This window comes from Chelon labrosus (genome assembly GCF_963514085.1).
Source record: "Chelon labrosus genome assembly, chromosome: 8".
Lineage (NCBI taxonomy): Eukaryota > Metazoa > Chordata > Actinopteri > Mugiliformes > Mugilidae > Chelon > Chelon labrosus.
This window is the reverse complement of record NC_140358.1, coordinates 1950143-1967675: the sequence shown is the minus strand read 5'-3', so window position 1 is coordinate 1967675 and position 17533 is coordinate 1950143. Positions and strand designations below refer to the sequence as shown.

Sequence of the window (17533 nt, the reverse complement as noted above, 5' to 3'; positions counted from 1 at the left end):
AGACCCACCATTAGTCCCCCACTAGTGCCACAAGCGTTCAAACCCCCAGCGTCAACCTGTCCCTCCCTAAACATCAGGTGAAGAGAGAGCTTGGAAGGATTAAGGTTGGGGAAGATGACGTCATACATAAAAACACAGTAGAAAGTAATGCTTTGCAACAATGAAATCTATGTTCTTTATCTGAACACATATTGTAGCGTTTCACACAAACAAAGCTACGAAGGCTTTTCTGCAAGGTAACTGAAGCTTGCGTCATGGCACAGCAGTAAAATGGACTAGTCGATTAGCCGGTACAAACGCTAGTGCACAAAGGAGTGGACCACCACCTCACATCCTGGATATTGGACTACCTGACCAATAGAGGACAGTATGTAAGGACACGGGACAACATGTCTGATGTGGTCATCTGCAGCACGGGAGTTCTCCAGGAAACTGTCCTGGCTCCGTTCCCGTTCGCCCTCAACACTACTGACTTTAGACACCTCTCAACCAGCTGTCATCTACAGAAATTCTCAGATGAGTTGGGGTGACCATTCATGTTTGTTTGCATGCAGGTAGCCATTCTGTGTGGAAAGCAAAAGAGACAGAACAGCATGGTCATACATTTGTAGCAAACAAATCACCGTGTTCCATTTTTCAAGCAAATGACATAAACACAAACTGTTAAGTAAGTGTAAACATATGAAATAATTCTGTGTTATAGCTGTCTCTCATGTCCAACTCTATTCCCTTGTGTAAAGTTAACAATGAATAGGGCATAGAACAGGAAGTCAATCCAGATATCAAATGGGATTAGTCACCAGGGATAACCAATAGCTTTCCAAATTGTGTATATGTTTTGACAGGGATCTGATTGGCGTCAAACATATGGGTTCCCCCATATGAGCTAGGTTAAGTATTAGTTCCTTCTCTCATCATTCAGCCACCAAAATGTTGAAGCCTTGTCATTGTTTATTCCTGGTAGCTGTTTGCATTACACCCAGCAGAACCTTACAAGAGGTATCAATCATGTGAATTCACACATTAAAGTTCACATGATGACATTATGAGTCTCCTTGCAATTGAGGTCTGCTGGCCATTGCCTGAAAGAGCTTACTCTTGTGTTTGTAGGATTATAATTCTGTGTGTACACCAGTAATTGTAGGGTTTTACTGGTAGAAATATAATATTGTTAAAGTGTGACGCTGACTGGAACCAAGGTTTATTGCCAGAAACCGCTACAGTCTTCAGCCTAGCAGCCAGATCTGAGAGCTAGGGTCCCACTTATGGACGTCTTGAACTACTGCACTATCTCAGACCTATATACCATAACACCCTTCTGGGCTTACTGTGTCTTGTGTAAGGCATATTGCAAACCCTTACACAATAAACTCCAGAATAACTAATGTAATGACATTTATATTGATTGTAAAGTTTGATAGTCAGAATGGTAAATGGCCTTGCTTTTATATAGCACTTTTCTACTTATTGGTAGGCTACTCACAGCGCTTTATCTACCCAACTGTTCAGTGTCTTGCTCAAGGAGCATCTGGGGATCGAACCGCTAACCCTCTGATTCATGGACAACCCACTCTACCTACTGAGCCACAGCCGCCTGCAGAAGAGCTGTGTTAATCTGCAAATACATATTCCAACTGGACTTTGTCAGTGAGTGTGGGGTAGACTGTGCTTAATCTGGCCACAGTTTTACTCCTCAACTTAGTGGATGCTGCTGTCATGACTTGCGGTGGGGTATTATGTGATTCTCCATTGAGTTGTGGTAGCTTTCTCTTATTGCAGATGATAAGCCCCACAGAGGGGCTAGCTCTTCCTCTTCATCACATTCTTGTCTTCTGCTGCCTGAGGCAACCTCTTAGAAGTTCATCCTAGGGGATGATCTTAGATCATGGGGTTTTGACACTGACTAATCCACTCACCCACCCCATTTTCTTTGATCATAGAGTCTTATGGTCCTGGACTTGGGTCCATCAAGTCACAAGTACTAAAATATGATAGAGAAATGTAAAATCAAGGATACACCACAGATCACCACAGTTTGAAGCCCATACGTGTGAAAGAGATTAGTCCATATCAGACAAAAACTGAGGATGTTTCAGCTGCTGCTAAATTTTAGACCCTTGTTATTGCTGTTGTTATTGCTGCACCTGGATTATTACATAATTGTGAGGCTTTACAGATGTTATTTCAGTTTATATTAAGCCTATATTAACATCTAACTGTTACACAGTAATCTGACTGAGTACTGTGCCAAAACAGTTTTACCTGTCACTGAACTCCGAACAGAGGTATAAAAACTGTAGCTCACAGTTAGAGCTAATGATTTCTGCATTGCTGTTGGGGTAAAAAGGGAAAATGACAACAGATGTATGCAGCAATCTGGTAAGGCTTTGGCGGGGAAGAAAAATCCAATTTAAGTATGTATGCTGGAGATGCATTTTAACACCAGGTGTAAGTGTAATCCAGCTAAATCGGAGCAAAGACTCGTGCCAGATATGAGACACATGCTGGTGCCAGTTGGAAAGGAGGCTAGACTTGGAAAAAGAGAGAATATCGAGGGATCATATCCATCCTTTTGTTATTCTGCCACTGATCCATTTGCTGCTTTTGTCAGAGAGCTGGCAGCCACATCCACAGGGTGGGAAGGAAACGGAGACTGAGGAAACGTTCTGAGGTAAAGGAAGAGCTCCACCAAGCGGTGTGGAAAAAGCTGTGATTAATGCAAACACACAAACACAGAGAGAGAGAGGAAGAGAGAAAGAGTGACCACATACTAGTCATATAATGGCTGTGGCACAAACAAGACTCCTCTTAATGCAGAATTGCAGAATGTGGGTGTCTTTATAAAAGTGCAAATTACTCGGAACACACATCTACATACACACAGACATGCCAAGACTAAATCTCTCCAACAAGCCTTTCTCTTTTAAATAGTAACCAGTTCCTCCACATTTGACACATATACACATCTAGTGCACATAGTCTTTTATCACCCTCATACACAGCCATGTAGCAGGTGTCAGGCATTCACCTTTCCTGATGACAAACGTCTTTTTTAATATACCAGGAAGCTTTGCTAGCGGATTAATTCATAAGCCATGGTGGCGGTGTTTGTGTTTCTGGCTGTGAGAAGTGTTTGTTTAGTGATTTACCAGGCGCTGTCGATGGAACGCTACATAGTGAAACTTGTTCTGTACAGCATGTTTGCCAAGTTGGTATATTCTTATAAGGGGGCTTCTTGGCAAGCAGCGTGACACTGTGACTCAGGTGGGAGATGTGTTGGCGTACACACTGCTTTACACTCTTGATATCTCTCTCTCTCTCTTTTTCACTCACTCACTCACTCACTCACAATCAAGCACACACACACACACACACACAAACAGATATTGTGATTGAGAAAAGACTAAGGCTAAGTATTTAATCCCAGTTAATTGCATGCTTTCTTTAGTTAACACGTGTTTATGCAAATTAATTATTACCCATTTTTTCAAATCTCCGTTCTAAATGTACCTGGATGGTATATTTTTGTAGTTTGCACTACTCGTATTGACATCTTGGCTCCCTGTTCAGTTCATAACTATAACTTTGTTCTTGCTGAGAGAACCACCTGGCAGGAATTTAAAGTAAATCTGCCGTTCAGCGTACCAGTGTTTTTATCCAGTTAAGCTAATTTGTTTATGCTTGCTCTCTTCTTCTGCTTCATTTAGGATTATTGGAAATTTTAATACTTTATTACTGCCTTTCACAAGGTAAAAACAATTACTAAGTCCGCACTTCAGATTCTGCTTTCTTTCCACAGTATTATTTCTGCATTGACCGCTTCCTTATTTCCCAAACAACAGGGAGGGCCACGGTCATACTTACAGAACATGCACGTATTAATCGCATGAAATGAATGGCATTAAAAGGAATTTGTGTTAACACGTTATTAAAATATACACACATTATATATAGTTATTAAGGAAAATGAGCCAATAGTACATATCTGTGAGTTGCAAAAGTAAGTGCACCTCTAGGATTACAAGTTAACTTCAAAACAAATTAAGAGTCCATCTGTTCAGAAGTGTTTCCAATCAGTGCCTTGTATTGTTGAAGGAAATCAGTGATTTGTCACTGTCCTTGCCATCACAACGCATATTTGCATCGTGAAGATCAGACTAAGAGTTGTTGTTGACCATCAGGCTGGACAGTATTAGCCTGATGATCATCAAATCCACGATCCAAAAGATTGTGAACAAATGAAGGAGATTTAAGACTGTTACCCTCCACAAGAGTGGTCGACCAACACAGCTAATTTCAAAAGCAAGACGCGTATGGGGGTAATACTGTCTTTGTTTGGACCTGTTTTACTGCATCTGGGCCATGACGACTCAAGCACACAAGTCGTTCTACAAAAGAATGGTTATAGAGCAAAATTAATGTTTTGTAATGGCCAGTAGGCCAAGACAGCCCAGTAAAAGAAATGAAACTGAAATACTATGTTTGTGTTTTATCAAGAATATGAATCATTTGTACATATCTGTGAGGAGCAAAAGTAAGTGAACACTTGTTTTCAGTATCTGGTGTGATCCCCTTGTGCAGAAATAACAGCAATTAAACATTTCAAGCAACATTTCAGTCGTCTAGAGCGGTACAGAACCTTTTCAGTTGTGAGATGTTGGTGGGTTTCTTTACATGAACTGCTTGCTTCAGGTCCTTTCTCAGCAGTTCCATTGGATTAAGGTCAGGGCATTGACTTGGCAGTTCCAAAAAAATTACACCAGGCCATTTTATGTTGGTCTTATCTGTCCTCAAAACATTTTCTCAACTGATTCAGTGTTCTCCTGATGACGGACTCATGAACATTAACATTAGGCAATGTGAGAGAGGCCTTTAGTTGCTTAGACATTATCCTGAGTTCCTTTGTGACCTCTCAGACTATTATGAGTCTAGCTTTTGGAGTGATCCTGTGGCGGGTAACGCTTGTCTTAACTCTCCTCTATTTGTTCACAATCTGTCTGACTGTGGACTGTTGATTCCAAACTCTTTAGAGGTGGTTTTGTAACCTTTTCCAGCCTAATGAGCAACAACAACTTTTTTTCCTGAGGTCCTCTGAAAACTTCATTAACTTTAACTCCAACTTCAGCTCCAATCGCCATTATTTGAACGGAGGAACTCAACACAGCCAACAAGCCACCAGTGTTTTAGCTGTGTAATTATCAGAACGATGGTGACACACTAGCGCAGAGGTATAGCTTAAATCAGGGGTGCCCAATATGTCAAGCGTGATCAACAGTTAGATCGCAATGGTGGAGCGGGTAGGTCGTGTGCCATTCAAAAAATACAATATAATACAATAAAATGATTGATGGGCGGCCAGTAAGGGATCTCCCCACACTTGACCTACGTCAAATGTGCAAGCTGCTTCAAAACTCTAGCGAGCTAAGTAGTTATCCTTCCAGTGTCTTATATATACACAGTATATACACGGTATTAACTGTTATGCAGACTAATTTGTGATAGGCAGTATCCACGTGGGTCTGCAAGGTGTTTACAGTCATATACAGAAAGATTACACTATCTTATTGAACCCTAACATACAGAGAGAAACACACATGCAATATCTGTTTTACCGCTGCACGCACACACAGGCTCACCAACACCCTAGAGCATGTGCCAGTGTACTCAAACGCGTCATTACACAAAATCTGCTCCAAAAAACAATTGAGAAATCAAAAATGCCAGCACACAAAATGGAGGGCACAAAAAGATAAAGACACACACACACACACACATCCACATAGAGATAAGACATTTGCACACAGAAATACACAGCAGCTATTGTTCAGCTGGAGGTCCATTATCTAACCACTGCCAGCTCTTCTCATCACAAAGCGTGTGTGTGTTTGTGTGTGTGCATTTGCGGACAACTCACCTCCCACTGTGGCTATAAGCTTTCTGTCACACTACACTGCTGCTACATTTACTCCAGACTCACAGAAAGAAACACACACACCCACACACTTGCGCACACACACGCACACACATTTACACACATAACAGCTATTGTTGGCACCATAATCCAAGTGAAAAATCATCTTCTGGTGCTATAATGAAAACAGGAGCATAGTGTCTTGACAACAAATGGTGGTTGTATTGCTTTGTGAGAGGTGGAACCTAAAGCGAAAACAGACAGATGATGCACAGTAACATTACTGTAGTCTATGAAGTACTTCAACAACAGTACACATATACCAGGATCTACAAAAACATTACAATATGTATACAACTTTGCATACAACTTATGCATGGTAATTTGTTTGCCACTTATGTTACTGTAGTAATTCCAAAAAGACTGTGTGGAGATGTAGGTCACAATTCTCACTATTGCAGTGCATATTAACAAGATTTACAGTGATGTCTGTGAATTAACTTGATAATGCTGGATATTATAGGTTCAGTCTTGACTTTAGAGAGATATACACTGAAGCAACCAATAACCACCTGCCTGATGTGCTTACATGCTGCAAAAAACATTCTTCACTACAAAGGACGTGGTGTGGCACCAACATATCCCACCAAGTCCCCACCCATGACTTCCCCTTATACTCACGGTAGTGTACTGTATGTAAGTGACAAGAGAGCTCGGGTAAATGTCCAAATAAGTAGGTAGTCTGATACTCGGGCACTGTTTCCAGATACTGAAAATATGATGGAACAGACAAAAACAAGACTGGTTAAAAACTATGAAGTGAAAATCACTCAAAAGAAGAATTGACACGTGTCCGTTTCACGTTCACTTCTACAGTCCTTAATGATTTGTAACTTGTTAAAGACATGTTCACCTGCGTATTAGCTTTGGTATTGACAGGATGCGCCACTAGATTTTCTTGGCTTTGTCAGCGACTGTTTACATCAAATGGTCGAAAGTGTAAAAATTACTGTTCACCTGATTGCCTGATAAAAAACAATGATGGCATTGGCTGATACACATCTTTTTATGTTCCTACGATGAACTGGACAATAAAAAAAAAAAAAAAAGCTCTTTAGTCATTTCAAGTACAATTAAGGCTGCATTTAAAAATGAAATACATAACAGAATTTTTGAACATGGGAATGATTGTAGATCCAATGAATTGGATAAATAAATATATTAAAGTATGCAGTACTTTTAAAAACACTTCCACATTTTGCATCATCTGAACACCATGTGTTGAGAGTGTGTTTATACTAGATGAGAGGAAATGAAAAATAATTTACACACAGCTAAGTACATGAGATATTTACTCCACTCACAACTGAGAAGCACCCTAGGATTTGACTCTGAAAACCTCACATGTCCATAGCCAAGATTAAACCTTGTGGTTGTTTTGTGGCTTTTTTAGGCTTATGAACCCCATTTTTACCTTTGGTTTAGTTAATTTTTTCTCTTTCACTCTGTAAAATAAATGGATAAAGATGGTATGCATTGCATCCACTCTGCAGCCGTTTCCTCAAAAAACTGCAGTGTGGCCATTGATCCACCAGGGGGCTCTGTGTGGTTGCCTGCTTTATCTGTCTCCTTTTTGGGTTCCATGTTAGGGCTTGTTGCTGCTGTTGGAAATGGCAGAGGTTGTAACGCTGTGGCAAGAGTCGGGTGTGGGAGTCATTGGTTAACAGTGCACACTGCGAACCTCTAGGTGTCACCGATTATCTAGCTGTTAAGGTATCAGAAGAGGGAGGTGTGACCATGGAACCCAAAGTCCTCCATGAAACTCCCTTTTCTCTCTAAGTCTCTCCACATTTCCACTCACTGTCTCCTCCCTTTCTTGTGTTTCAAGAATTCACGTGGCTCAGGGATTGACAACAGAAGGCCAGACATCTCTGTGTTTTTCTGCACTGAGACAATAATCCTGACTGCATCAAGACATGTAGTGCAAATGGAAATGCTTCGAAGCCTTCTCATGAGCAGGGTTGTGTCAAACAAATTGCAAACAATGAAAAGCGCCACATTTTCTCATGTGAAGACTGGCCCTATAACGGGTCTGTTAGATTTTTGACGAACTGTCTGACCAGAGCAGCACAGCACAGCAGCTAATGAATATCTGTTTGTGACAGTTCATGTCAGGGTAAATTTGTTTAAGTCAATATTTTGTCCTCCCACCATCCAAAGACATGTTCGTTAGGTTCATTGGTGATTCTAAATTGGCTGTAGGTGTGCTTGTGTGTGAATGGTTGTCTGTCTCTCTGTGTTAGCCCTGTGAGACCTGTCCAGGGTGTACCCCGCCTGTATGACAGCTGGGATAGGCTCCAGCAACATCCCTGCGACCTTTCACAGGACAAAGCGGTTACATTAGATGAAGATGAAAGATGTCAATATTTCGATATTTAAGAGGACAGCATTTTATCTTTATTAATATCATATTAAACCATTGGTTGAAGGAAGGGCAAAGATTGAAACATTTATGTTGTGGAGGACAACTGTAACGCATTTGAATACTGCAGAACAGATCCTTATATTTCCTATAATTTATTCATTGAAAATTAATAAATTAGTTATTACATGCTATACAACATACAGTATGACTCCAAACAAAACGCAAATACAAACTACAGACTTCCAAATAATGTATGTGTATTATTATTTTATTTGTGTACCATTTCCTTCCCCACAATAATTTCACAAAGACAGGTGTCCATTAATTCATTAATATATTCATGTATACATACCGTAAGAGACAAATGAAAAAGAATCACGATACAAAAGACAATTTAAATATGTAGAATGTCAATCGCATGTCAAAGTTTTGATTTTTTTGTACTTAACATGCATTCAAAATATAAAAATAGACTTTTGCTTAAGTTTATATACACTTTTTTTTTATAAATATAAGTATACAAATGTATTTTTAAAATACAAAGATAAATACAGTCACATAGTGTACATTGTGTACCAAAACAGCAATTAACAAACATTTTTTGGATATTTAGCATTCACAAAACACAGTTATTACATTAGAAATGCAACTTTAACGACAATTGCAGGTCTTACTTTTTGTCTTTGTTATTTCAGATACTTGTTTGTCCTTCTTTACCACCCACAGTACCACCTTTATTCTGCATATAAGGAAGTTTTGTGGGTGGTCAATAAATAAAGAGGATAAGAAAACAAGAAGTCTAGCTTTGCCGGACATCCTGTAAGAGTTTGTTGATCTCAGCTACCAGCTCACTGGCGTCCACCAGCTCATGACGGCTGTCGCTGCGCTTGCCCTGGAGGTGGCTCAGCACAGAGTCGAAGTCGTCCTCCTCATAGTTTTCTGGGATCTCCTCCATAGCTGGTAGCCACTTGGAGGAGGGTCCAGGTAGTGGCACTGGCACAGGCACTGGCACCGGGGTAGTGGAGGCCTGCACCAGTGTGGGGCTGACCAGTGCTGTGAGCAGTGGACTGTTATGGGATTTGGGGATGTGGCCACTGTTCTGGGGACAGATTTTGGGTGCCTGTGAGACCTTGTGGCTGCTGCTCTGGGAGCTGAGCTTAGTGCTGGGTTTCAAGGTGTGGTAGCTGCCGCCTTGGTGGTGGCCAGATGGCCCAATGTTGCTGCCTGGGTTCTGGAAATGGGTGTTTGCGGCCCAGGCTGCCACACCCTGCTGGTGGACGGAGGGGCTAGGCTTGCCAGGCAGATGACCCCTTCTGCGATCTAAAGATCCAGACATTGGCACACCCACCCCGCTTAGGCTAGTCCCTTTCTGGTTCTCATTGACTTGGACATACGAGTCCAGACCCTGGGGTAGCAACCTCTGAAACACACTGCTCATCTCTGACAGCAATGATGTGGTCCCACACAGGTCTTCGTCTCTGACCTTGTTGCTTTCATCCTCTCCACCTTCCTCTTCTCCGCCATCTTCGCCACTCAGGTCCTTGCCAAAAGTAGAAAAGCTCTGGTTCCGGGAAGGGCCGGCATCAGTGCAAGGCTGCGGGGTCGTTTCTTGAGGGAGGTCAGTGGCTTGGCGAGTTTCTTCTCCAGGGATGTACAGGTTGCTGCGGTAGTCAGAGGAAGATGAGGCTGGAGAGGCTAGGGGAGGCATCCAGCACTGATCTGAGTGGCCCAGGACGCGACATTCCTCTGTGCAGAGCCTCATAGCTGGACAGAAAGACAGAAACACTCATGAGTAATCAAGAATAATGAGCTGCACACGCATTCATTGGTTTCAAAAACAGGTAGATGTCAAATATTTACTCTTACTTTACTTTTTGATACCAACTGAAATGTGTCTGTCTGCTGTAATAAAGCATACATAGAATACACACGGAAACGTGATGGAAAAGTTGCCTTGATGAGTTTGAAAAGCTCTCAGCAGGAGTTCTGCTTGCTACCTGTGAATGTATTTACCACAGAGACAATTCAGCAAGGCTGATCACATTCAAAGTAACTCCTACTCTAAAAGCCCTGCATTTTTCCCTTTCATGTCTCTCTTTTCAATATTAAATCTTCAAATAGAAATCTCTGAAGGATAAATTAGACAAATCAAATATGCCAACTTAAAGCCTTCATTAAAGGAGTGTGGTGCTTTTCAGTCATGCTATTGAGGGACTTCATTATCCCCTCATTAACATGAAAGGAACATTTATAATACATCTTAGCAGATGAAAAGTGCATTGGGTGCACGGGGAGAGAAGGGGGGCAGCGCAAGAGTATGGGCAGGTTGGATGCCCTACTGATGAAAGGGTACATTTGCGTGTGAAATGAAAAAACAAAACAAACAAAAAAAAGTATCAAGCAATCACGCAAGCATTAGCTGAAAGCCTGGCTGTAATGCCAATTAAATTAGATTACAGATTGACTTGTTTTCCAGTGAATTGTCTGTCTTGTTTGTTCATGATTTAAGAGCACATGGCTCATTGCCAAGAATGTGTTTGTTTTATTTTTATTTATTGGTCTTTTATACATTTATTGGATAAAAATTAATGGAGAAAGACAAGAAGCAGTTGAGCTGGGCAGAAGCAACTTTCTGTGTTTTTAGGGAAAGATAGTTGCTGTAACATTTCCTTTGCCTGACATGGTACCCAAATCTGTCAGCAAGTGGCTAAAAGCCACTATACCTAGCGGCTGCCCACCAAATAAATCCAACTGGTAAACCCTGAAGCTGTCATTTTTACGTGACTGTTTGCATATCAGTTGAATAGTTGAGCTACAACACATTACATAGCTTTTGCATGGTTTTAAACTTTGGGCCAGGGTATGTGGTTTTCTCTACGTTCCCAGTCTTGATACTAAGCTAGGTTAACCGGCTTGTGACTCCAGATCTGTACTCAACACACAGAGATGTCAATAATTGAGAATGAGTTTTGCAATATTTCCTGTCTGAAGATAGATTACCTAATATAAAATCTTCTGCAGCTAGGTGGGCGAAAAACCCAGCCATAATGACACAGAGCAGACTAAACGCAGCTCAAAATCATCCATGCTGCAGTGGACACGGGGGCGGGAGGTGGGCTGAGTACGCAGAAGGGGAAAGGTGAGGTTTGAGATGTAATTATGCTCTTCAGGGCTTAATCACAAGCGTAACTCTGAGCCGACTCCATAGCAACTACCTCGCCACATGGCAATTAAATGCCGTCTTTTCATCAAAGGAGCACGAGGGCTTCAGTTTGGACAGCTGAAAGTGAAGGGTTGAAGGTGGGAAAAGGGAGATTGACTAACGAGCTGAGCTCCTCCACATAGCTGTAAAGGAAGCAGGGAGGGAGGAGGTGTTAGTGATGAGAATGTCTCCCCGTCTGGGTCGACTTTAATTGGGATGTAGCTCAAATGCAGTATCGAGTGATGGCTGTGTGGGAAGCTGGCTGGAAAGAGGCAGGAGCTCTGGGAGGAGAGGGATGGTGTGATAAAAGAAGCTGCGGCAGCTCGCTACCTGTATGACGTTAGCCACGCCAGACTGAGAGATGCAGAAATTTAAGATAGTGTTTCCCAACCAACTATTCCATGAAACAGCCCAGATGTTTCATGCTACTGTGTAGGATTTTTATTTAAAGTCATTTGGGTTAATCAACAAGTGTTCAAGTTCTTCTCTCCTTGATATTTGTGGAAAAGGATGGAAAGTCCATGCAGTGTGAAAGGAGGGAGATGGGTGGTTGCAAAAGAATACCACTTGAGCTATCTGGAGAGGTATAATTTGTGACAGTGAGATAAACTCAAAAGGTTGAGTGCATTCCGCATCATTCATAATCCTCCAAGGCCAATGCACATGCAGCCACTTATGCCAAACCAAAACGCCATGCACAAACAGATGAAACAATGACAGTGTTTTTCTATATCTATATCTTCACTGCTCATTGTTATCCAATGCATATTCTTGTAGTCTTTGCTGTTTGTTAGGCACCTGCCCAGAGTTGTGGATGTTAGGCTGTATGTCCTGACTTGCAGTCACATTTTATGTTAACATTTGCTGTGATTGTACAGTGGGTATTGTCCTTTAAATTGTTGATTTAAGATGACCCTTCCCTTGCCTAACTCATAGTTCTTCAAACATGTATTCTAACATTTATCTCAAGCTAAAAGAACAGTAGGTCATATTAAGTGGGTATAATCCATAGTTACAGACTTTTTTGTTGCCCTTCCTTTCCCAGCTCAAAAAGAAAAGACTGCATACATGTGACAGCAACATTCCAAAATATCACTTGATTAAGTTATTGACTGCTGAAAAGCAGCGTCAAAAAAAGGGACTGTGGACTTTTGCCCCCAATTGCAAATGGATCACTTCAGAAACCATACTTAAAGGAAGACTGGTGGACTACAGTGACTTGTGAAGTGTTTAAAACTAGTAAAAGTAAATATTTAAGATCTATATATCAGAACTGCCATTTGATTTCTTTATCAGACTAAATTGACAAAATGTATTGTAGAATTCTTGTTGTTTAGACTTCAGTTTGGTACAGTCCTGTACTCATTAGAGGACCTTGAGACGGTGTTTCTACTCCTAAGCTGATAACCCTTTAGTGACACATAGTAAATGAAAACGAGTTGTCAACCTTGTGTTAATCAATTAAATGTATAGGTCAGTTTTGAAGTAGGTGCACCTAAACTTTGTAGGTTCCAGCCTCTCAAGTGTTTGAGAGTCTTTGCATTCAGAACAGGTATCTGATGTCAGATTGAAATCTAGTATCGAGTAACTTGTCCTGGGAATTATTTTTTTCTTGAAGTAAAGAGGATGCAGTATCTGAATTATTTCAGTGAAATGATACATTGTAAAAAATGTATTAAAGAAGATGAGGCAGGGCATGATGGCACATGAAGGGAGGGATATGGAGTGTAGTGGATGGTGGGGGTGTACCTGCATGCGGTCTGTGCTGGCCATCAGGAGCATATATCTCAGTAAAGCCCTCACCAAGGAGCCTATCCATGGGTGACTCCCTGCCAGGCTCGTAGTCACTGTCTCCAGCCTCGCTGTCTCCACGGCCGCTGTCCTTCAGACTGAACTTATCCATCTCATTCAGGGCATATCTGCACCGATCCAGACACAAATTTGATACATTAATCACTGACAATAATGTTATCGAAGCTATGGAAACACCATGCTACCGATGGATAATAAGGTACACAGAGAGGCAGAGAGCACTCTGCGGAAGGGGTTTTACATACAATTATGCAAATGTGAAATTACTAAGCATACAGTTTGACTACAAAGGAAAAAGCTGGTTGATATGGAATAAGAGGTAATGTGAACGTACTGGCAGCAGACACAATCATGTGTGACATTTTCTGCTGTCTGCACAAACAAGCGTCCCTTTAAAGCATCCTTTTACATGTGTGTTACCTGTAGCTCCTGGTGTATTTGTTGCCTCTGAAGCTTGGTCGTGGCTGGTACTGGCCCTGATGGAGCATGGACAGAAGCTGTGAAACTTGCTACAATCCCAAGGGAAACAAAAAAAGGACAAAAAAAGACAAAAAATAAAGGAAAAAATGAAGAGGGGAAAATGAATGGAATCAAACAAGCAAGGACACAAGACAATGTTGGGTGGGTGGAGGGTGCATTTTGGGGGAGGGATTGAGGGTGCATATGACTTTGTGACTTGCACTTAAATGTGATGATCAACAAAAACATGACATGTAGAGCTAAACGTCACACAATATGACAATATTTACAAGAAATACTAAATATTACACAAAAAACATGCATCCATGATAGTGGATTTTATATATGCAAATATTAAAATTAAAATTGATATCATTTGTGACAAAAACTATAGTAATGACATCTAAATTTAGAAAATTAGCTAAATGCATGAAAAAATAAATCACTGTCTTACTTCTACAGCAGGTGTGGTGTGGGCAAGCTCCAGGGCAAAATTCTCTGGCACATGATTGGAAGAGATGGTGACCAGGCTATTGAGTGACTGGCGGCTATGATGGCTCTGCCTGCTCCCCAGGGTACCTCTCTCAGGAGTAGGGGAGGGTGAAGGGGAGCGTGGGTGTGACCGGACAGGTAGAGTTCCATTGACAGTTGGGACCAGGGTGATGTCTGCCTTGTGGATCTGCCTAGCAGGCTTCTTGGGGTGGTTCTGGTAGCTGCTTTCTGCCACACGACAGTTATAGTTGTGTCTGGGGTCCTTCTTTTCACGGCTGCAGCGAGCAGTGGCGAACATCACCATGACAATGAGCAGCAGAGCGCACACAGTGGCCAGAGAGATGACAATGAGGGAGAGATCCAGCGAGGCCTGACTGGAGCCAGTGGGGTACAAAGGAGGGAGGATGTCCATGTTTTCCTGCAGGGAGAGCCTCAGGAGGGCTCCTGTGGCCAGCCGGCTAGTCCCTCTGTCCTGCACTTCCACTCTGATCTCCATCACATCCCGTGGAGCCTGTTCTAGACTAGCATTGGTTCTGAGCTCGCACCTTCGGGCATCCATTACAAAGAGTCCATCCTCATTGCCACCAATAATGGCACAGCTCACCTCTCCATTGGCGCCGGCATCTCGGTCTGTGACTTTAAGGGCAGTGATGAGCTGACCCGGTGATGCATATTTCCAAACTGGAAGTTCAGCAGTGTGATTCCGTAAGGATGGGGAGTGGATGATGGGCGCATTGTCATTTTCATCCAAAACAGTGAGCAGGACAGTGGCATTGGCTGACAGTGCAGGCTTCCCCGAATCACGTGCCTGAACTGTGAATCCAATCCGGCTGACGTCTTCATGGTCAAAGCTGCGTAAGGCGTAGACTGCACCATTAGAGGGGTCAATGGTGACGTAGGTGGAGATGGGGCTATCTTGGACCAGAGCATCTATGATGGTGTAGGTGACCTGGCCATTGGTGCCCAGATCTGGATCTAAGGCCACCACAGTCATCAGGTAAGCTCCAGGAGAGTTGTTCTCAGATTTAAAGACCTCGTAGCGGCTCTTCTCAAACCTCGGAGGATTGTCATTTTCATCCAGTACCTGGACAGTAAAATGTTTGATAGTGGAGAGGCTTGGTGAACCCCTGTCCTCGGCTATTACTGTCAGACTGTACTCTGATCTCTTCTCCCTGTCCAGCGAGACATTGGTAAGGATCATGTAGTTTTTCTCGTATGTTTTCTGGAGCCTGAAGTGGCCGTGACCGTGCAGTCTGCACACCACCTCCCCATTGAGCCCTGTATCGCTATCATCAACACGCACCAGAGCTATGAATGTGTCCACAGGGGCACCCTCTGAAATGTAGGCCACCTCCTCTTTACCAGGCGTCATCAGGTTGATGTTTATCTCTGGTTTGTTGTCATTCACATCCACAACTTTCACTACAATTTTGCAAAGTCCTGGAATGGAATTAGGCCCCAAGTCCTGCGCCTGAACATCCAGTTCATATGACACAGTGCTTTCATAGTCGACTTTTTTAATAAGAGTAATGTGGCCGTTTTCTGGGTTTATCTTAAATGTTTCCAAGATCTTTGGCGAGACATGACTGCTGAAAGAGTAGACTATTTTCCCATTAGTGCCCTCATCTGGATCTGTGGCATTTAAATCAGTGATTAGAGTCCCAAGTGGAGAGTTTTCCAGCAAATTGATTATATAAGACTGCTCATCAAAAGCTGGACTGTTGTCATTGGAATCTGAGATACTTATCTTGAGCAAAGTGGAGCCAGACTTCGGGGGCACCCCATTATCCGAGGCTGTGAGCTGCAACTGGTAGCTGGACTGCACCTCCCGGTCCAAATCCCTCATCACTACCAACTCCGCGTACTTGGCGCCGTCAGTCCTGGTCCTAACGTCGATCTTAAAGAAGTTATTGGGCGTCAGAGAGTAGGTATGCAGGGAGTTCTCCCCGACGTCTGCATCCACGGCGCCGTCCAGCGGTATACGCGTCCCCACAGATGCGCTCTCGGAAATCTCAATGGGCACGATGGCGCGGGAGAAGTGCGGAGAGTTGTCGTTAATGTCCAGCACTTCTACCTCCACATGGAACAGCTGCAGGTACTCAGTCGGGAGAGTGACCACGTCGAATTCAATTGAGCAATTTAAGTTTTTCTCACAAAGCTTCTCGCGGTCGATTTTGGTTGCAATTGCGATCTCCCCGTCCTCCTCCCGGACAGTCAAAAACGAAGTACTCCCCCGCTGCATAGCGTGGAACCGAAAGGTCAGGGAACTCGGCAGCTTGGATAAAATCCCGGCTACATCCTCCTTTAACCGTGCAATAACTGTGCCCACTTTTTGTTCCTCGTAAACTTTATATTTCAAAGTCTTACCGGTGGTGCCGTGTATAAGCGCGACCAAAAGCAATAGTTTGAGTAAAGCCGAGGAGAATATATTTCCTTTGGTTTGAACCAGTTTTGCCCCCATCTTCTGCGTCTCACTGTGGCGATTACTTCCACGGAGGGTAAAGAATAGATGGGAAAAAAATGCCTTCTCAGAAGTCTAACATGTTAAATCCTCTGCTGCTCAGTGTCCGCAAAAAAAGGACAAGAAGAAATAAATAGATGAATCAAGCCTTGGAAAACTGTCCTTCTTTTGGAAGAAGGTGGCACACACAATCAAACTGGGGCGCTCGCCTTGTCGATTGATCTGTTGCATACATATGCCCGACGCGTGTGTTCACCAGTGAGTGAGAGTTTGTGTCTGAGCGAAGAAAAGGCACAGCTTTCTCCCAGTCAGAGAGAGAGAGGGAGAGAGGAGGGAGCCCTGTCTGTCTGGATGTGTGTGTATGTGTGTGCGCGCTCTGCTCTGCCGTCGCTCCCGTCTCTCCCACCGCCTGCCCCTCACCCAAACTGCGTCTCTGTTCCACACAAAACAGCCCCACTCCCTCCACTCGCCCACCCCCCCCCAGTCACAGAATGACCTCCTTCAAGTAGCACAGGAGGCACTATTGATGGTAGCCGTGTCTCACTCCCCCACCAATCCAGATGACACCCCAGCATTAAAAGTGTGTCATAACAATGGACCACGGGAGGAATTATTCTGGGCTCACCCGCTTTTAACACAGCCGCACACTGACCCGCGGCAGACTTACATTGTTATGGCTGCATTCAGAACGTGTGCCAACCCGGGTCTTTTGTCGCGTGTGGGTAAAAAGCGAAGTTGTAGAGCTGTGAATAAAGATGCCAAAAGGAAGGA

The 17533-nt window shown here is 43.0% G+C and overlaps 1 protein-coding gene across 2 annotated transcripts; it reads right to left on the bottom strand.

Moving 5' to 3' along the window:
- Positions 1–8537: 8537 nt before the first annotated feature.
- On the bottom strand, positions 8538–16989 carry pcdh18b (protocadherin 18b). Of its 2 annotated transcripts, none has more exons than XM_084549433.1 (4): positions 14264–16989; positions 13771–13859; positions 13288–13457; positions 8538–10100 (listed from the first exon to the last, which is right to left on the bottom strand). In XM_084549433.1, exons 1-4 carry the CDS (start codon positions 16760–16762, stop codon positions 9136–9138), a joined length of 3723 nt encoding a protein of 1240 aa, XP_084405559.1. In that variant the 5' UTR covers positions 16763–16989; the 3' UTR covers positions 8538–9135. The 2 variants fall into 2 exon arrangements, with proteins under 2 accessions (XP_084405559.1, XP_084405560.1); XM_084549434.1 differs by having other exon boundaries at positions 13771–13826.
- Between the last annotated feature and the right edge of the window lie 544 nt (positions 16990–17533).

What these genes read in the sequence shown, in the direction of transcription:
- pcdh18b (XM_084549433.1), bottom strand. Translation starts at nt 16,762, where the DNA reads ATGGGGGCAAAACTGGTTCAAACCAAAGGAAATATATTCTCCTCGGCT. An exon ending in ACACCACACCTGCTGTAGAA is followed by an intron (nt 13,860 to 14,263) that starts GTAAGACAGTGA and finishes TTGGGATTGTAG; the next exon opens with CAAGTTTCACAGCTTCTGTC. An exon ending in CCAGCACAGACCGCATGCAG is followed by an intron (nt 10,101 to 13,287) that starts GTACACCCCCAC and finishes CTTTCTGTCCAG; the next exon opens with CTATGAGGCTCTGCACAGAG.